The 22,028-nt window shown below is 39.4% G+C and overlaps 1 protein-coding gene across 3 annotated transcripts in view; it reads right to left on the reverse strand.

The window, feature by feature from the left end:
• TSHR (thyroid stimulating hormone receptor) overlaps positions 1-17,681 on the reverse strand; it is a 177,298-nt gene extending 159,617 nt beyond the window's left edge. For 2 of the 3 annotated variants that reach the window (XM_031669043.1, XM_009212070.4), the window contains exon 1: positions 16,301-17,681. In XM_031669043.1, coding sequence (XP_031524903.1) covers positions 16,301-16,470 — 170 coding nt within the window. In that variant the 5' untranslated portion in view covers positions 16,471-17,681. The remainder of the gene's footprint in view (positions 1-16,300) is intronic. The other variant, XM_003902127.4, reaches the window with a different exon arrangement.
• Between the last annotated feature and the right edge of the window lie 4,347 nt (positions 17,682-22,028).

Consider the following 22,028-nt stretch of genomic DNA (forward strand, 5'->3'; position numbering starts at 1 on the left):
GGAATAGGACACATACGTCATACGTGTATCTTGCCCTTTCTATCTTTTACAAAGTACAGCACTTGCTCGGCATCTTGGCTTTTGGCAGCAGTGTAACCCATTTTCCCATTTATCAGATAACTCAGAAGGCTGCCGGTTTCAGGTAGGACCTACAAGAGTCTATAACAGACTCAGGCTGAAATACCAGCTTCCCTGCCATGTGGGCCACACAGCCCAGCCCAGCAGGTCTTAAAACACTGCAGATGTCCATCCTGGACAAGGATGTTCTGTAGATTCGCCAGCAGGTCCCAAGAAGAGAATCAAAGCTCAGGCTCTTAAGCTTTTGGAGCAAGGATCTCCCTTCTGAAGGACAGAAATACCCTTTATGTGAAAAATATTTCCTGGCATGCTAGTCTGTCTTAGTAGAGACTGAGATCTCTTCAATGAGACACCAAGTGACTCTGACTACAGCTGCCCATTGTGAATTGGGTATCGTCAGTTCTACTGAGTCATAAAACAAGGTGAGCACAGCAGCAATTAATTTTATTATAAAAATTTTACATTCTGGATCAAGAATGTCTAGAAAGGGAAGGTAAATTCATGAATAGGTGGTTTAGACTCCCACTTCACTTATCTCTGCTGCAGTCTCACTGAAACTGGCTTCATGGAGAGCTCCATATGACCACTTGATGAAGTTCATAGGTTGGTGCCTGCTTTACAGATTGGCACAAACTAATGCCAACCAAAAAAATGAACTACTGCTGCATTATGGCCCCACTCAAGGGTGGCCCTAAAGGATAGTGGTGAAAGGAAATCTTCACAGTCAGGCGATCTGTGAGCATTACAGCAATCATTCTCTTTGTATGAAGGGAGAAAGAACCATGGCAAGGTTACTAGCTACAAAGAAGTAGCAAGTGACTTACCTGGTTGACCACTGGCCTAGAAAGACTACTACTGGAAAATAGAGAATGAGAAAGTCTAGGAAACAAACATGGATGTATCTATGGGAGTGGGAACAAATTCTGTGTACCTTTGTGTCTCATGTTACTGCTCATCAGAGAGTATGCACTGATTACTCTCGTTTACGGTGAATCTCAACACCCAAGTAGACTAGATGACTCATTTTATAAATGCCATCTAGTTTTGGGGAAATGAACATGAATGAAGTGGCCATGGTGACAGGAATGGAAGCCAAGCATGGACCCAATGGCTTGGGCTCCTTTTCATCAAGTCTAATCAAAATACTTCTCCTGTAAATGACAAACCTTTCAGCAGTATAGTCCAATGCTGCACCTTTGATAAGGCACATTAAAAGAGAACAGCCAGACATTTGGTGGCAGTGTGATTATACTGGACCCTTTCCACCCTGTAAGAAATAGTAATTCATTTAAAACATCATGGTTACTTTTGATTTGGCCTTCTCTGACTTCAATGCCTCCATCAGCACCACCATTCAAGGGTTTATAAAATGCCTGATCTACCAGTATGAAAACGTGTACAGCACTGCCTCAACCAAGGGATGCATTTCATGGCAGAGAAGGTGCAACAAAGGGCATATGAACACTATATCCATTAGTCTCACTATGTACCCTGTCATGAAGAACCAGACTGCCTATGAGAATGGTGGAATGAATTAAAGACTTAGCTAAGGTGCCATCTTGGGGACAAAGCCCTGCAGGATTGGGGATCTGACCTAAGAAAGGGTATGAGCTGAATCAATAGCCAACATATGCTATTGTGTTCTATGTAGCTAGGATACATGTGTCTGAAGACCCAGGGGCAATGGTAGAATTGGTTCATCTCACCATCGCCCCAGTAACCTGACATTCCAATTTTGATCTTCCTGTGTCTATTCCTGCCCAATTAAAGGTACTAGTTCCTAAGTAGAAAGATTACTTCTTCCAAGTAAAAAATACAGGGAGCTTAATACTATAATGACCACCTGGTCGTTTGGGCTCCTCATGCTAGCGGACAAATAGGTAAATAAAGGAGTTTCTCTTTTGAGGACTATTAAGACCTCTTTACCATGAGAAGCTAGGGCAGTTGCCACACATTAGGAAGAGGGAGGAGTGTGTCTAGAATGCAGGGAATTCACTGGGGCATCTCTTGGTTCTTTTGAGCCCATGGACAATGGTGAAGGAGAAAATACAGCAGCTATATAAGACAAGAACAAGGCAACTAAGCTTTCAGAACCCTTGGAGCTGAAGTCTGGGTCTTTCCATCAGGCAATCAACTCAACCAGTCAGAGTGCTGGGCAAGGGTGAGACAAATCTAGGATTGGAGTCAAAGAGAGACGAGGACTATCAATGGCATCCTTAAGATCAGCTGCAGCAGGGCAGACTAGTTTATTTCACAAACCCTCTTGCATTATGTCTTTGCAAAGACTGCATCTTGAAGGAATCTCTGTGGAAGACGGGGCTTGTATCCCCCTTTCTTGTAAAAAAAAAAATAAGTAAGGACATCTCATTCTTACAAAATCAGAGGCCCTGTACTTTATTATGGGAGCCAGACATAATGAAAAGCTTGGGCAGATCTGAGTTGTGCAAAGGCTAACCGACCCTGGATACCTGTTATACATCATTTTAGATTCTTTCAGCATGCCTCTTATACTAGCCCTGCTGCAGCTACCAGTTCTGTATGAGCTCTGACTAGCTTCAGACAGGTACAACTCAACAGTACTGCATCTCAGCCCTGCACCACACACCTCTCATCTCCCACCTGGGGACTTTTTTTGTTAATATCAGGAAATTCTGTCATCACCCAGGCACAAGAAACCTGGAAGGTCAGTAGAATTAACTCCCTGACTCATGGAAGCCAGGAACTGATGGATAGATGTTTTATCTTTCCTCCTTCCCAAAGCAAGGGTCCTGAGATGCAAGTCATCTGAATTCTCAGGTGGTCTCAGGGGTTTCAGCAACCATTTGTTTCTAGCAGCAGCAAACTCTCCCTCTCTCCCTGCTTCACTTCCCCATCCTACCTTCCGTTCCTGGAATCATACTCCCCAACAAGAATTCTCACACGGGCTCTGCTTTCTGGAGAATTCAGGCTAGGATATCACTGATTCCTCTTTTTTACTCAAAGTCCACATAGTCTGTTAGAAAATCCTGTTGGATTTACCTCCAAAATAAGCCCAGGAAATTTCTTACCACATTCCCTGCAACTAAACTGGTTCAAGCCAGTATCATCTCTCACCCGATTAAGAAACATAGTAGCCAGGGTGATCCTACTGAAATGTAAGTCAGGTCAAGGCCAGGTGGGGTGGCTTACACTTGTAATCCCAGCATTTTGGGAGGCTGAGGCGGCCAGATCCCCTGACGTAAGGAGTTCAAGACCAGCCTGACCAACACGGTGAAGACCCATCTATACTAAAAATAGAAAAATTATCCAGGTATGGTGGCACATGCCTGTAATCCCATCTTCTAGGGAGGCTGAGGCAGGAGAATTGCTTGAACCTGGAGGTGCAGGTTGCAGAGAGTCCAGATCGCACCACTGCACTCCAGCCTGGGCAACAGAGCGAGACTCCGTCTCAAAAAAAAAAAAAAAAAAAAAGTAAGTCAGGTCTTGCTTTTGTGTGTGTGTGGCTCAAAATCCTTAATAGCTTCTTATCTTACTCCAGATAAGAAGTGATCAATAAATATTTATTTAAAATATGAAAAAGGAAAGAAGGGAGAATATTTTATAATAAAATGCCACCTGTCTAGAGGTAGTATTTCTGGTGATCTCAAATCTGTGGACCATGTCCACAAACCCAGAAATAACTGCAAAGGGTGTTGAGACAGAAATACTGCCATCGTAAAAAATCATAAAAAAAGAGAATCTAGGGACGGGCATAAATGAGATACTTTCCATGGAAAAACTAAAGACTTTCTCATGGAAGAGTATCTCATTTATGCTCATCCTTAGATCCTCTTTATTCTCATGCACAAAGCCCTTCCCTAAAAGTAGCCTTCTAGTTTCTTGGCTTAAAAAAAGATTGAAATAACAAAATATAAAGTGACAGTACCTGGCAATAAGAGGAGACAATTTCAGTCTCCTCTCTGGAGTTGCATAATTATGAGAACACACAGGCATGGGTAAGATTAAGTTAATGCCTACAAAATATAAGCCAAAAGCTTCATGTATCATATAAATACAGAGATCGTGTTTTCTGAAAGAAAAATTTGGACATAAGGAAGCTCTTTCCAGGTGCACAAGTAATGTGGGAAGTTTAGATTAAAATGATGATGAAATATTTGAATTTTTGGAACATTCTCATGGAAGTCTTTTCAATGGGGCTGCGCCATAAAAATCCAGGGTACATATACCTGTCACCTCATATAAGAGAACAATACTTATAAGATGTCTTAAAAATCACAAGTGCCAGTTTTGTAATTAAAAAATTGTTTTGAAATTTTCTGGAATACCCTAAATGTTCTTAAAGGTTCATACAGAAATGAAGTCAAGTAAGTAGGGTCTGACATCTAAATGGAACACTTTAAAACTCAATCTGTAATTTTGAACAAATGGGACCATTTTGCTCATTCTTAAAATTTTCAAATGCTATTTTTTAATTAATGTAATGAAAGGCAGAGAGTAATTAAGTATGTTGACCAGCTTCAGTAAAAATGGAAACAAGAGTCAGTATGAAGAATTTAACATTATGTAGTAGGCATTAGAAACTTGAAAAAATCTGTCAACTATTGACTTGAAAAAGTGGCAACATTCAGTGAACTTCTGTGTGAAGAGCCTATCACGGGACAGGCTAAGTGTGAGCCATAAAGAAAGTAATCACCATAATAATATGTTCAGAAGAAAAACCATCACATTCAAAGGTGTTGCAGGCTGAAAGAGTAAGAGTCGTGATCAACTCACTATTCCCCTGGAGGCTATATGGGTAAACAGCAAACTGTTCTCATAAATGCAGAATGTTGGCAAACTGACAAACTGCATCCGCCACCCAGAAGGGATGCTGAGGGCAGTCACACCCCAAGAGCAGTGTTTCTTGCAATTAGGCACATCTGAAGCCTGTTAGTAACAATATGAGCCTGTGATCAATTAAGCAGCCGACCAATCGTTACCTCCTCCTCCCTGCTCTTGCTACCCAATAAATACGAAGGGCTGTGGAAGCTCAGGGGCTGCCTTTGCTCACTAGAAGCAGGGATCTCTCTTCTTCCCCTGGACCTGTCCTTTAAAACAGTTTCTTTTGTCTTACGTTTTCATTTCTATGTTCCTTCCTTTGTTCAGTCTCATAATGACCATCTCAAGTAGTAACAGTAGTAACTGTGGTAATGACGGTCTCAAGTAGTAACAGTAGTCATGTGGTAATGACGGTCTCAAATAGTAACAGTAGTAATTGTTGTGATGATGGTCTCAAGTAGTAACTAACTGTGCCAGCTTGCCATACAAAGGTCAGGCGATTTTCATTTATTGTTAAAATATATCTGTTAGGGTTGTTTGTAATAGAATAAAAAAATTGAGTCATAGTGAGTACACTTACAAAATGCCAAATTATTCCAAAGCAGAATTTCTTAACTTGTGAGGGGTCAAGGACACCTTTGAAGATCTAAGGAAAGTTATAGAGTCTCAGAAATGCACTAATGGGGCCAAATTTTCACATAATCACAGATTCCTAAGAGCACAACCATGAACTCCTAGGAGGCCCATGAACTTTTGTCTAATAAACCTTAGTCTGAAGGGTAACAAACACACTTTGTACAACCAGGAAACACTGAAATAATCAGATAGATCAATTCAACTTAAATTTCTCAGCTCTGGACAAAAAGCAACAACTACTCTAGTAAATTGACTGATAAATTTAGACAAAACTAATTCATTTAACAATATGTTTTATGCATTATGAATTTTCTATGCTTACTACTTCATCAGAGGTGATCTAAGAAAAGAGACTTAGGGCCCAGGATAGCTAGTTTGTTCACACAGATGAAAATAACTGGACATTCTGGATGTAGGCGTCTGATATCATGTCTGAATGGGCTTGGCCTCATCAAAACTGACCTGATTGTTGAGGTTGGACTTTTAAACACACACAGTGTTGCCTCCCAAAAACATCTTCTCTGGCGTATTGTGCCTGGCATGTTGGGTCTTCAAGTCACCCCTTTGGGTCAAGATATGCAAATTCAAAAGGATGTTACCAGGAAGGCAGAAAAATACTTCAGGAAGGTATATATGAAGCTGCATGAAAAACAGTTACATAACAGAAAATAATTTGTAATTTTCTTGTTAAAAATTATTTGTGATTTTTTGGTAGGTACAAAACAAAACAAAAACAAACAAACAACAAAACAACTGGAGAGTTCAAAGGAAAGCCCTGCTTGTTCTGGAATGCTTCTAGGTGCCCCAACTATCATAGGGAACTCTTCTCCTTTCCTCTTCCCTAGGAGTACTACATTTGAAAAGCGTAGGAAGCATTGGTAAAATTAATATTCCTTGAAGGTGGCTGTTCAGAGTAATGCCTTTAACATGGTTTTAGTAATGTAAGCGTAGGGCCACACAAGCAGTGAAAGAAGGGGAACTCCATCAGATGTCATTTCAGTATCTAAAAAACTAACATCCCAGATAATAAGGAAAAACATAAGGGCAGAATTCCATCTATCCTAACATAGCAATAAAACTCAAGGACTCCCCGTCTCTACTAAAAAATACAAAAAAACTAGCCGGGCGAGGTGGTGGGCGCCTGTAGTCCCAGCTACTCGGGAGGCTGAGGCAGGAGAATGACGTAAACCCAGGAGGCGGAGCTTGCAGTGAGCTGAGATCCGGCCACTGCACTCCAGCCTGGGCGACAGAGCAAGACTCTGTCTCAAAAAACAAAACAAAACAAAAAAAAACTCAAGGACTTTTTGGAATAGAATCATAAAAGGGTGTGAGGGATCCAATGGAATGATACTAAAGTACCTTGAGGGCCATTCACTTATTCATTCATTCATTCATTCCTCTATTAGACAAATATTTATTGACTACCTATTAAATACCAACCTCTTTCTGGGCACTTGGAGTTCATAAACCGAACAAAATAGACAAATGACAATAAAACAAAATAAAAAGCTTCCTTTTTACTCTTAGGGGGAAATACATAAAGACTCTTGTGGAGAAAGACATAAATAAAAAATAAAAGTAAATTATGTAGTATATTAGAAGGTGACAAGTGCTATGGGATAATTTTGGCTTGAAAGCAGGAGTGTTCTATTTTAAATAAAGTGATTAGGAAAGGCTTAATTGAGAAGATAACAATTAAACAAAAACTTGAAGGAGGTGAGGAAATTAGCCATGCAGATGTGTGGGAAAACAATGTTCCAGCGAGAGGGAGGAATCAAATGTGAGAAGCCTGACACGTGTTAGGCCAGCAAAGAGGGTGAAATGAAAGCGGAATTACCGAGGGAGAGCAATAAGAAATAGCATCAGGAAAACAAAGAAGATCTGGATCAAGTAGGGCCTTTGGGGCCACGGTAAGGATTTCGTTTTTTACTTTGAGATAACCAGGAGAGTTCCGAGTAGTGGCAGGACATGACCTGATGTACATTTTTACAGATCTGTCTGGTTGCTGTGTGAAGAATAGATTGTTGAGAACAAAAGTGAAAGCAGATCAGCTAAGAGGCTCCTGCTGTAAGCCAGAAGGAAAGGCATTTCAGGTGTCTTCAGAAAGCCAAAGAGTTGCAAATCTTAACTGAAGGAGTGAAGGAGCTTTGCTACTATCTATGCGGGGCTTGCAGATTTTGAGGTGGTACTGAGAGACCAACTCTTTTTTTGTTGTTGTTTGAGACGGAGCCTCGCTCTTTCACCCAGGCTGGAGTGCAGTGGCGCAATCTTGGCTCACTGCAACCACGGCCTCCTGGGTTCAAGCGATGTTCCTCCTTCAGCCTCCTGAGTAGCTGGGACTACAGGCGCCTGCCGCCACGCCCGGCTAAATTTCGGATTTTTAGTAGAGACAGGGTTTCACCATGTTAGCCCAGATGGTCTCGATCTCCTGACCTCATGATCTGCCCGCCTCGGCCTCCCAAAGTGCTCAGATTACAGGCGTGAGCCACTGTGCCCGGCTGAGACCAACCCTCTTTTAAGTGGGTTGCTACAATTATCTACAATCACACCTACGACAATGAAACACAAGGCTGAGCATGTCCCACGGGCCTCTGGACTTCATGGTCTAATAGGAAGCTCTATTAATATTAGTAATTTAGCCCCCAAATTGGGACACCTTTGAGAGTGAAAGGAATGCTATTAACTACACTTGAATGACAGATGTAATGGGGTTCAAGACATTCTATCCCCAAATGTGACACGTTGGCATTTGAGAAAACAGCAGAAGCAGAAGGTCTCTCTCACTTTTTCCTGCCCTTCTCCCCTGAATCAGGTGGTAAAACAATTCTCTGGTCTTCCCCTAAAGTAGGAAGACTCTATTTCAGAGAGGCTCTCCCTACCCCAGGAGAAAAGGAATGAAGACACAGAGACACCAAGATGAAATTGAACAAATAAGACTTGCTAAGATCCACCCCACCGAGCATAATTTATTACCATTCGATCATATCCTTTTGTCCTACAATCTATACGACTGTCCATAAAAATACATAGTTTTCTCTGTTCCTTTGGGTCTTTATTACTGAAGGCTTCTATGTCATGTAAAACTTAATTGTTTACTGTTTTTTTCTTGTCAATCTGTTTTTTGTTGTTGTTGTAGAGTTTCAGCCATGCACCATGTGATGAGTAAAGAAAAGATATTTTCCGCCCTACAGGTGTAAGAGGAGGGTCCGTTTGGATAGGGCAACCCTAACTGTATGGCACCTGGAAACCAGTGGATGTTTCCATAAGGAACTTGGAGTTCATTAGGGGATGAAGATTAATTTATTAAATTAATAAACATGTTTTAGTATGGGAAAATTTAGAGTTAACAATAGAAATGAGAATCCAAATCAGACCCATAGTTTTAATGTGTTTGTGTTGAGTTTAAGAATAATCAATATACATTTGGTATTTTGAGTATTTGTATTAACAGAAGCTGTTGACCTAGTTGGGATATCTAATAGATTGGTCTTGCTATTCCAATTTAAAATGTATAATTGAGTAATTTATTTTGACTTGTGATTTAAGTTGAAAAGGAAATTAGAGATTTTAATAAGTTTACCTGTACAGTGCTCACTAGAAGGTGGTAACTTTTCTATAATTTTGCATGTATTACTGGGGAAAAATGTGTTTCAATGAAAAGCTCTGTATTGACTAGAGCACACCTTTCCAAGTTTCTCAGTCTGATTCTATGGGAATTATTTTACAACTTTCTAGATTGTACATAATTGTAGCAATACAAAACAATTTTGTCTACAGATTGTAAATTCTGTCCCACATGGAAGAGCTTCTATGAACTTCCCTCCCCAACTGGGGAAGAAGCTAGTTTGGCCTCCCTCTGCATAGTCACTCTGATATTCCTAATCTATAAATATGTCTAGTTTGTGGGTTATCCTTTAAACCACTTGTAATATCTTACAAGGTTCTTCATTATGGTGGGTTAAAGCATCCCCCCAAAATTCATATCTGCCTGGAACCACAGAATGTGACCTTACTTGGAAATACGATCTTTGTAGATGTAATGAGTTAAGTTGAGGCCATAGTGAATGAGGGTGGGCCTAAAACCAATAATTGGAATGATGCAGGGAATGCCATGGATTGCCAGCAGTAACCAGCCCCTAGGAAGAACCAGAAAGAATTTGTCCCAGGAGTCTTCAGAGGAAGCATGTGCCCTGCCTCATCAAGGTATTCCTTGATTTCCAACTTTTAGCTTCCAGAACTGTGAGAGAGTAAATTTCTGTTGTGTTAAGCCACCCAGTTTGTGAAACTTTGTTATGGCAACCTCAGGCAACTCATATACACTCATCAGTGAGTTGATTAAAATCTTTAACATGTGTTCAATTTATAGGTGTATGAGAGTTACAATTTTACCTTTCTTTGAAAATTATCCATTGACAGTATTAACTCATTCATACCACCCAGGAATCTGGTGAGTCAGGGACTATTATTACCTTTTTTAAATAGATGGGGAAACTGAGGCCCAGAGGAATTAAGCAATGTTTCCAAAAGCATATTTAGGAAATAGCGACCAAGGCATTCAACCCAGAGGATCTCACTCCAGAGCTTGGCTGTCTAAAAACGTAGGATTCTTGGTACTTATAAAGTTTAACATAATAGATGCTTCTAAATTTTCTAAGGATTGGGAAAGTTTCATCAAGCATTCAAGTACTTTAAAATAAAATACATTAAATTTGTTTTCATTTATTTATTTTATTAAACTGTATGAGAAATCAGTTATTAAAATATTATTAAATTATAAAATAGTCCTCAAAGTAATTATTATGATTAGATTTCCAAATAAAATAATAAATACATAGAAAACTCAATAAAGAACTAGGTTTTACATTTATTTCTTTAACAAACCAAATATTAATTTACGAAGGCAGCTACCCCATTAACTGTTTTGTGTGTGTGTGTGCATAGAAACTGCTCCTAAGGACATCAGAATTCACCTCGACCTGTACTGAGTTATGAAGGGAGTAGTAACAAATTTTATTGTCCATTAATATGTTCATCCCAAGTGAATAAATCAAACCCCTTCAGCTTTCAGGTCAGAATTCTTCAAAGCTCTTGGAACACCATGTCTCCACCTTCTACCTGCTCCCCTGAAACTTCTTACACTCAACTTGTACTGGTTCTTCAGGAGGTAGCTCAAAGCCTTCCCTGAACCCCAGTTTAAGTAAGTATCCCTCATCCCTACTAAGAGCACACTCAAGCACACTTACACAATTATAACTCTGTGTACAATTATAACTCTGTGTTTATGTAATTATTTGATTAATATGGAGCTCCCATACTATGCAGGGATGTAAGATCCCTGCAGACAGGGACGCGTTGCTGGTGTTCTCTATGAAATCCAGAATGTGACACAGTGTCTGGGATATAGTCAGTCCTTAGTAAAGATTTGGAGAATGAAGGAAATGATGAGCAATGTAGAGTGCATATGGCCCCTCTTTGGTGGGGAATTCCCCATCGTATGGAATATTAGAAGGACCCAGTCCTGTGTCTCCTACTTCAGACACCAAAAGTGGGCGGGTGATCTCCTTCCTCTTCCTACCTACAGCCAGTCAATCAAATGCTCCCCTACAGGATACCACTCTCTGGTAGGATATTTAAAGAGACAGGGACGGTTGGGAAATTATTGACGGCAGCACATAGACAGTCTGGCAGCTACAAAACTGGAGATGTCCAGTGGCTGTGGTTTCTATATTGCCCATGGAATTGTCCTAAACAGATGATTCACTGTAGCTCTAGTTCCTTGCCACCGTAGGCCTTGGCCTATTTTCAAAGCCTGGTCCTGCAGTAATTCTGTAAATTACATGCTGTTCTTTCAAAAAATTTTTTTTCTTCCTTAACCTAAACAGACTGGGTTTTCTATTACTTATCATCAGAAACCTTGACTGATTTAAATATATATATATATCTGAATATATATATCTGTCTATATATATACATATAGGTATATAGATATATTCCTTCTCATATATATATAATCATATATATATGATGGACAAATTTTATTGTCTATTATTATGTTCATCTCATGTGAATAAATCAAACCCCTTTAACATTCAGGTCAGAATTCTTCACTCCTCTTAGAACACTGTTTCATATGTATGGGAGAGGAGAGAGAGAATGGAAGAGAATAATTCACAGAGCCTGGATATATGAACTGAAGTCACCTTATATGTGTGGGGCTGTGTTTGGGAAGCATGTGAGTGTGGAAGCAGAGGGCTTCTCTTTAGGTTGGAAACAATTGTTATTCAGATTACAACCACTGATTGTGACTAAAACCATTGTGAAATATACAAAACATCCACATTTCCTTAAGTGTGGAACAAAGATGACTTGGAGACACATGAGATTATTTTAGGTGGAGTGCCCACCTGGCATTAAATAACAGTGAATCACACAGTGAGACAGGAATTCCTTTTTTTATTGTCTTTCCATCCTTTCGATACTACCAAGGACACCATGCCAGATTGTTATCTCTTTAATACTTATTAACACTTATTTCGCTTCCTTTTTAACAAAGACAAGGCAGCTGTAAGCTCAGTGTATTCACAGACAATAGTCTGTAGCTATAATTTAATTATATTTTTGTTTTTGTTGTCTTTAGTTTTCTGGTTACCTTTTATTTGTACCAAGTCATGCTAATTTTCCACTTGTAACCTTTCTAAATAAATTTCAGTTAGAGAAGTGAGTCAACTTAAAAATACTGAGTAAATAACAGCACAGATGGAACACAGGGTACAAATGCCAAAGATGATGAATGATTGTCTTCAGTTTAGTAAACACTGGGAGAGTCCATCAATTAGAGCCACAGATGCAGAATGCAAATGAGTAAAAACAGAACCTGAAAACAACAGCTCCTTCAGAAACATATCTGAAGGCACACAAACGGATAAACCCAAGACCACAGATGGCAGTGGGGTTGGAGAAGGCAGATGTGGCAATTACTGTCATAATGAAACTGAAAGCAAGTAGGTTAAAAGAACATAGTAAGGCATGTCAGCACTTTCTTGAGGAAGAATCCGCACAAATACATAGAATCGTCCAGAATGGTTGTCAAATCCTTTCTACCTCCTTATTCAGAGAAGGAAGGATCTTCTCATGCACAGGGGCAACAAATGGCAACTTTCTGAGTAAGAGAGGGTGATGGGTCAATCTTGTTATCCTTGCTTTTGAGATAATATGATCTATAATTATATGCCAACACTTATATTTTTAATTTTATTCTCTTGCTTCATTTAAGTGTCCTTAAATCAGTAATTTTCAATCGAAGAGAGTTATTTTTTTCAAACTACCTACACATCAAAGATTCTAGAATGTTCCTCTGGCGGTGGGGGAAGTAGGCATTCCAGCTCTCCCTCACCTTCCGCTCAGGTAAAGCATCATACCCTTCTGGAGGGGAGGAGTGAGGAAAAGATACAGCATCACTTCTTCAGTGACAGCCACAGTCCATAACTGTCTCCGCTCCATCCATAAGAGCACGGGGCTGGGATATGGATAGTAGGGCAAGAGAGCTGTTTACTTTTCGGAACAATAATCTATGAGTAGAAGATAAAGTTTAGAAAGAGTTGTTCTCAGCACCATGATAATTTGTAAAACGTCTAAGAAGTGGTTATACAGCATCTTGATGAAGGTTGCAGAAGTAATGCAAATAACTCTCTAAGAACAAAATACCTTACATTTTAAACCAGTGTAAGCTCTTCAAAAACTTTAAAAAGAGGTACACTCTGAATAATATAAAACTTGTGAGAGAACATGTCTCAGTGGTAGATTCTGTATAATTTAAGTAGATTCCAAAAAGAGGTCACCATCCAGAATGGCTTTTTAATGACAAAAACTTACTTTATTTCAGCCGGGAATACCTTCTATAACTTAAATCTTTCTTGTCTAGAAAGATCTAGACAAAGATCTAGCTCTTTCTTGTCTAGAAAGATCTAGACAAAGATCTAGACAAAGATCTAGATCTTTCTTGTCTAGAAAGACTAATTAGTCTTTCTTGTCCTCCTTCCCTCTCTTCCACTCTCTCTTTCTTCCTTTCCTTCTTCTTTCCTTTCCCTGCTAACTTCCTGCTTTCTGAGTTCTTTTATCTGATGAATAGCCCCTGAAGTTATCAGTGGGTTTATTGAATGTGACTTGTTTTCAGACTTTTTTCTCCAAAGCCTATGACCATCAAGGGAAAACTGGTATGGTGAGACACACTTTTCATCTGAGAGTGGTGGCTTAAGGGTGCAGGCTCCATAGTTGATGATATGATATTTCAAATCCTGACTTTACCACTTACAAGCTGTGCAACATTGAGCAAATTACTTCATTTTATTTTTGTGTCTCAATGTCCTCATCTATAAAATGAGGATAATAACATCACCTACTTAATTGGATTCGGTGAGGATTCATTGGGTGACTTCATGAAAAGTGCTGAGAACAGGACCTGCCCCCCCATAAGGAAACATAATATAATTGCTAGCTTTACATGTTTTACTTCTCTTATATGCTTTTCTTCAACAGAAGAGTTCTACCGCCCCCAAAAGATTTAAAAATCATTTTTCTACTGTTGTAGATGGTTGTAGCCATTGTTCAAAGGAGACTACCATATTGTTTTACCCATACTTTTCATCAAGTTTCTCTTTTCCAGCTCAGAATAACTTTATTCTTCAGAACATACTACCTCCCTCTCCACTATTCTCAAGGTCAGATCCTCCTTGCCACTGTCTTTATCCAATTACTTCTTGTGATTCAGTGCCTTCCCTCAGACTATTTTCATCAGCAACATGTCGTCACCTAGAAAGCACCTAGTTGAACCTTCTCTGTTACTCAGAAGGAAATTTGGCTGCTTCCAAATCAGTCATCTTACACAATTTCACGGTTAGTAAAGAAGGACTGAAGAGAATGCTGGTTTCCTGACTCCTGTTCCATTGCTCATCCTCTATTACCCTTTCTTTCTCAACTCTTGGTGGAATTTTAAACAGGATGTCTACTAGTTCCTTTTCACTGTCAGAGCCACATCTCTCTTCAATGACTTGAATTTCTGCCACTGTTAAAGAAGTCTCTGAAGAAGTGATGTCTTTGGATTTCTTTCTCTCCAACACACAGTGGACATTCAGAGACCTGGCATATTCATTTGTTCATTTATTCACATAAGCTTTTTTTTTTTTTTTGAGTGTCTGAGTAGTTCCAGGGTTTCAGGAATTCAGGGTTGAATGACAGTGTCCCTATGTTAGAGAAGCTTGTGTCCTGCTTGGGTGGGCATGCAAATAAATAACAAGTTACAAGAAAGCAGACAATGTCTAAGGACTAGGGTTAGGTTCATGCACAGAACGCTTTTGGGAAGTGGGTATAGCTCACCCAGCCTAAAGGTCATGGGTCAGGAGAAGCTTCCTGCAGGGTTGATCCAGAATCTGGATCTGGGAGTAGGCATTTGCCAGGTGAAGAAATGGGGAAAATGTGCTTTAGGCAGAGGGGACAGAATGTAGGAAGAAAGGCAAGGGCAGCTGTAACAGCAGGGACCTTTGGGGCAGCGCCAGAAGTTCTTCTCAGCAGGAGGGGGAAGTTAGAGAAATTAGGAGCAATGAGGTTGGAAAGACTTGACTAGGTCTTGAAAGATCTGGTAGGCTGCACAAAAGAGTTTTATTCTAGAGGTGACAAGCAACCCGTGTACAGGTGTAATCAAGAGGCTATTAAACCTTTTACACATTTTATTCTGTGATGGCAGCATGGAGAATGACTACCACACTGTTTGGAGGTTATTGAACTAATTAATTCAGGTGAGCTGAGAAACTATGGTATCTCAGAGCACAGAAATACATCTCTGTGCTGAAATATTCATCTACTGTTACATAGTCTTCATGAGCTAAATTCTTGAGAAAATCTAGAGGTGCAGCTTTCTCATTTCTTTTCATCTATCAACATTTTCTTTAATAACCTGCACTTCCTTACCTTAACTGGATTTAACCAGCCTAGGCTGCTTTACTGTGCTTGCTTTCTGTTCTATTTATAACCAATCAAGAGAGACTTTATTCCCTTGGATTTGTCTACAGTTTCAATGATTACTGATTTAAATTGCTGTTAAGAAACAGGTTGTGTGTGCATAATCTTATTTAACATCAGGTTTCTAATTTGGTAACATTTAACATGCAGATAAATGCACTATACTTTTATGAAATTTCATTTCTTTATACCTCTATCATGCCCATCACAAAGCAGGGTTCTGGACGCACTAGTTCACTGGCAGTTCACATTTGAGTAAGTAACTTATAGATACTGTATAGACAGTTCATTTTAAAAAGGGCCCCTGATTAAACTTTTGTCAACAATTTAATGAATCAGCAGAACTGCTAAGATAATCTCCCATCTAGAGAAACAAAAAGGAGAAATACATATTTTTGCAATTTTTATTACCCAAGATAAGATCAAAAAGGTCAGTTCCTGAAATGCCATTATCCTTATTAATTCAAATGGGACAGATTCAACCAGGGTTAGGCAAAGTACCCAATAGCAGCATGTTGGAAAGAACAGCTCTCACTGTCATTGTACATCAAAGTTTTGTAACCATTTCCTGTGTTAGGAATGAGGATGTCAACAATGATACCTTCCCAAGTGTGCGCGATTAAGTTTTTAGCGCACACACACATCTACACACACACACACACACACACACACACAGTACTTCAGGCTGTTCTTGAGCTGCTTTTGTGCACTTCGGGCCACCTTCGCAGGTGCCCTTGGTCTCTGGGTCCGACCCTGATCTCTACCGGGTACTCACAGAGTCTGCGTACTGGGCGGTAAGCTGGGGATGCGTTGAATATCCTTGCAGGTGACTCTGAAGTCCTCCTCCTGTTGACACTCGCAGGGTGGAGACGAACACCCCTTTCCGCCCAGGTCCCTGGGCAGGACGAGCAGCAGCACCAGCTGCAGCAAGTCGGCCGGCCTCATTTTCCACGGGACCCGGGGCTATTTCTCCATCCTCCGAAATCGCCTCATTCTCAGCTCTCTGCACCTCGGGTTACCCCAGGCCAAAGGAGACCCGGGAGCGGGAGGTGGGAAGAGGGAGGGCTCCAAGGGGCTGTGACCTCACCACTATAGAGGAGGCTGGAGAAGGGTTTGGAAAAGAGGCACTTGAGTTCTCCGCTTCCCTAGGCAACCTCGACCCAAACAAGCCTGCTTGCTTCACTTTCCTTGGCTGGACCCACGCAGTCCGCTCCGTCTGTTCCCTGACACCCAACACCAGTCCTGGCTGTCCCCTCTGTTTTCCAGCCCGCACCCACCCCGCGCCCCTCCCATTAGTTCTCTCCAAAGCCTAGTTTAGATTCCCCCTCCTTTCCTCGTCTTTAAATCCAAGGAGCCACCTTCCCTCGCGAGTAGCCTTCTAGACACCCTGTCTGCCTGGGACCCACTCGCACGCACTCCTTATCCAGAGAAAGTCCCCGCGGAGTGGACTGTCCCCGGGCGGACCAATGTCCTGCCGAACTTCAGCTCCTCCTGGCCACAGACACCTCTGCTGAGAGTCAGAGACGGGCACGCAGCCCTGGCCAGCCCGCGGTGCGGCCGAAGCCGTCGCCCTGCACCCCTAGAGGATTCTCGCAGCTCCCCAACTCCAGCTGCCACTCTCATGCTGGAGTTGACGGGCAGCGGCCGCCTCACATTGGAGCCCGCGGCTCCGTGAGGCAGTTCAGTAATTGGACTTTGGGGCCATCTGCTGGGAAGAATCGGGAATGGCAGAAATAGTTCCAGGTTCCCTGAATGGGTCCAGTATGGAAATTCTGGTCGACCTGGGAATTTTATTGAGCCGTATTCCCCCTGGAAGATGGGAAGAAAAATAATACTTATGTGGCATACTCACTATTCTTCGCACAGCAGCCAAAAAGATCATTACAAACATAAATCAGATTGTGCCTATTTCCTTCTTAAACGTCTTCAATCACTTATTCCTCTTGGGATAAAAGGAATGTCACTTTCTTCTATACTGCATAATTCCTTTTACATGAACTTGGTTAGGACAGGAAGAAAAAAGCTGTGGTTATGGAAATCAGAATAAAAGTCAAGAAAGATTGACTAGAAAAAGACAGAAGGGAACACACAGGGTTTCCATATCTTAATTAGGCTGGAGGTTAAGTGGATGTATACGTTTATCAAAACTCATTAAACTGTATCAGAATAAAGGTTAAGAAAGATTGACTAGAAAAATACAGGAGGGAATACACATGGTTTCCATATCCTAATTAGGCTGGAGGTTAAGTGGATATATACATTTATCAAAATTCATTAAACTGTACACTTAAAATACGTGTATTCCAAATTTTACGGAAGCTTTATTCATAACCACTAAACAAACCAAATATCTCATGACTAGATAATGGATAAAGAAACTCTGATACCTCCAATTGGAATACTATTCTGCAATAAAAATGAATGAACTGCTGATACAACGTGCACAAATCTTTTTTTTTCTCTTTCTTTTCCCCTCCCTCCCTTCCTTCCTTCCTTCCTTCTGACAGAGTCTTGCTCTGTCGCCCAGGCTGGAGTGCAGTGGCGTGATCTCTGTTCACTGCAACCTCTGCTTCCTGGGTTCAAGCGATTCTCCTGTCTCAGCCTCCTGGGATTACAGGTATGCGTCACCATGCCCGGCTAATTTTTTTGTAATTTTAGTAGAGACGGGGTTTCACTTTTTTAGCCAGGATGGTCTCGATCTCCCGACCTCGTGATCCGCCCGCCTCGGCCTCCCAAAGTGGTGGGATTACAGGCTTGAGCCACTGCACCTGGCCTTTTTTTTTTTTTTAATCACCATGGTATTGTTATGGAATGAATCTTAAATGCATAATGTTAAGTGAAAGAAGCCAAACTCAAAATATTATGTATTTATATGTAATTATTCCTATTAATGATTCATTTATATAACATTCTCAAAAAGGCAAAACTATGGGAACAGGAAAAAGATCAGTGGTTGCAAAGGCCTGGGGTACGGCTGACTACAAATGAACACCAGATAATTTTATGGGTAATAAAATTGTTTTAAATCTTGCTTGTGGTGATGGTTCCATGGTAGTTTGTTAGTGTGGTGAATCATAGTGATTGATTTTTGAATGTTAAACCCACCTTGTATTACAGGGATAAATCTCACTTGATCATGATCGATTTATCCTTTTTTTTTTTAGAAGAGCCTTGCCCTGTCGCCCAGGCTGGAGTGCAACAGCATGATCTTGGCTTAACTGCCGCCTCCGCCTCCCGGACTCAAGCGGTTCTCCTGCCTCAGCCTCCCGAGTAGCTGGGACTACAGGCGCCCGCCACCACTTATGGCTAATTTTTTGAATCTTTAGTAGAGACAGGGTTTCACCATATTGGCCAGGGTGGTCTCGAACTCCTGACCTCGTGATCCGCCCGCCTCAGCCTCCCAAAGTGCTGGGACTACAGGCGTGAGCCACCATGCCCGGCCCTATCATCTTTTCAATATACTCTTTCATTGGATTTGCTAAAATTCTGTTTAAAAGTTTTACACAGAGGTTCACGAGGGATAGTAGTCTGTTATTCTCATTTCTGTAACTTCTTTGTCAAATTTTGGTATGAGTGCAATTAATTCTTCCATCACAGAATAAGTTGGGAAATATTCCTTCCTCTTTAAATTTCTATAGGAGTTTGTGTAGAACTGATATTATTCATATTATTCCTTTCTTACTTGTTTGGTAGAATTCACCAGTGAAGCTGTTGGAACCTTGCATTTTCCTTACTGGAAGGTTTTTAACTACAAATCCAATTTCTAAACATAGATTTAGGGCTATTCAAGTCATATAATTCTTCTTGAGGTAGCCTGGGCAGTTCGTGTCATATAATGAATTTGTCTATTTCATCTAAATTGTTGAATTTATTGGCATAAGTTTGTTCATAATATTCTCTTATCATCTTATATTTTTATAATCTATTCTAATGTCAACTCTGTCATACCTGATATTGATCATTTGTATCTTCTTTTTTCTCCTAAGTACTTTGTGCAGAGGTTTATCAATTTGATTCATATTCTTAAAGAAGCAAATTTTTGTTTCGTACATTGTCTATTATTTTTTCACGTTCTATTTTATTGATATATGCTTTATATATGATGATCTTTATTATTTTATTACTCTGCTTACTTGGGGTTTAATTTGCTCTTCTTTTCTTTACTTCTTAAGGTGAGGTTTCTTAAGACTGAGGTCACTGATTTGAGGCCATTTTTCTTGTATAATATTGTATGTGTGTAGTGCTGTAGACTTTCCCTATACTACTTTACAGACATACCACGGGCTTTGATATCTTCTGATTTCATTTTTACTCAGTTTAAAATACTTTTTAATTTTTCTTTTAGATTTCTTCCTTGATTCCTTAGAAGCATGTTATTTAGTTTCCAAATACTTGATGAATTCTCAGATATTCTGTTATTAATTTCTAAATTGTATTATACACAGGGAAAATCATTTGTATTACTTGAACACTTTTAAATTTAGTGAGACTCATTTTATGATTCAGAATATGGTCAATCTTGGTAAAATGTTCAGTGTGTACTTGAAAAAAAAAGTGTGATCAGCATTTGTGGAGTTGTGTGTTCTACAAATGTCATTAGGTCAAGTTGTTGACAATATTGTTTAAGTCTTTTGTATTTTTGCTAATTTTAAAGTCTACTTGTTTTATTAATTGTTGAGATATGGGTACTGAAATTTTTTACTACAATTGGGGATTTGTTTTTTTTCCCCCCTTATTGCATTTCTATAAGGTTTTTCTTCATGCAATTTGAAGTTCATGTATTTTGAAGTTCTATTATTAGGTAAATACGTGTTTAGGACTATTATTTTCTTATTCCCTTCATTGTTATTAAATGGCCTTCTTTATACCTTGTGACATCCTTTGCTCTTCAGTCTACTTTTCTGTTATTGGTAGAGCCAATCCAGCTTTCTTTTGATCAGTGTTATCATGGTATGCTTTTTTCATACTCTAACCTCTTTGAGTTTTTATATTTAATGTGCAGTTCTTATAAACAGCATAGAGTTGAGTCTTGCTTTCAGTCTCACCATCTCTGCCTTTCATTTGGATTGTATAGATCATTTACATTTAATGTCATTATTCACATTAGGTTTAAGTGGATAATCTTGCTATTAGTTTTCTATTTTCTCCATTGTTATTTGATCCAATTCTCCTTTTATTTTAAATGCATGTTTGGATTAATTAAGGAATTTTTACGATTCCATTTTATCTTCTTTGCTGAATCTTAGGTATAACTCTTGTTATTATACTCATTGCTTTAAGGTTTATAGCATGTATGTTTAAGTTATCATAGTCTACATTCAGTTGATATTATGCCAATTTATACATGGTTTAAAAGAACCCTTCAGCACTATACTTGTTGAATGCTTGTTTATACTCCATTTCTCCTCTCCTGCCTAACTTTTATGCTTCTGTTGCCATATATCGTACTCATACATAGGTTATAAATCCCATAATACAGTGTTATTATCTTTTAAAGGGATTCAAATAATAAGACCGTTACCCTTTCTGGTCTTTATCATTCCTTAGTATTGATCCATATTTTCCAATGCTGTCACTTTCCTTTTGCTTGAATGATATTCATTAATTTTTTTGTCATACATATCTGCTGGTTATAAATTATTTCAGCTTTTCTGTGTCTGAAAAAGTATTAATTTTGTCTTCTTTTTTAAAAAGGATATCATTTCTGGGTATAGAATCATAGATTGGCATTATTTTTAACTTTCACTACTTTAAAAACATTGATTCATTTTCTTGTTGCTCGCATTGTTTACAAGGACAAATCTCATATCAAAGTTTTCTTTGCTCATTATAATCTGCTTTTTTTTTTTCTTACTCAGGCTGCTTTTCAGATTTTGTCACTGGTTGAGAGCAATTTGACTGTAATGTGCCTTGATGTACTTTTCTTCAAGTTTCCTGTGCTTGGGGTATTTTGAGATTCTTGGATTTGTGTGTTTATGGTTTTCGTCAAACTTGGAAAAATTTTAGCCATTGTTTCTCCATTTCTGCATATACGCCTTTTTCCCCTCATCACTTTCCTCTCCTTTGAGCATTCCAATTATTGCACTTATTAGGCTAACTGAAATTGTCTCACAAAGACAATATTGATGCTTTTCTCAGTAAAAAATTATTTTTCTTTTTGTCTTTGATTATGGATAGTTTCTTTTGCTATATCTTAAAATTCAGTATTCTTTTTTGTCCTCCCATAATATTTACTTTGCCACTAATCCCATCCCATGTATTTTTTATTTCATAAATTGGATTTCCGTCTCCAGAAGTTCAGTTTGTGGCTTTTTTCATATTTTCCATGTCTCTTTGTATAATACTTTTTGACTATCTAAAACACAATAATTGCCTTGATATCTATATTAGTTTTCTAGGGCTGCTGTAACAAAGTACCACAAACTTGATGGCTTAAAACAAGATAAATTAATTTGTTCACAGTTCTGGAGGCTAGAAGTCTAAAGTTAAGGTATTGGTGTGGC

Source organism: Papio anubis, chromosome 7 (genome assembly GCF_008728515.1).
Source record: "Papio anubis isolate 15944 chromosome 7, Panubis1.0, whole genome shotgun sequence".
Lineage (NCBI taxonomy): Eukaryota > Metazoa > Chordata > Mammalia > Primates > Cercopithecidae > Papio > Papio anubis.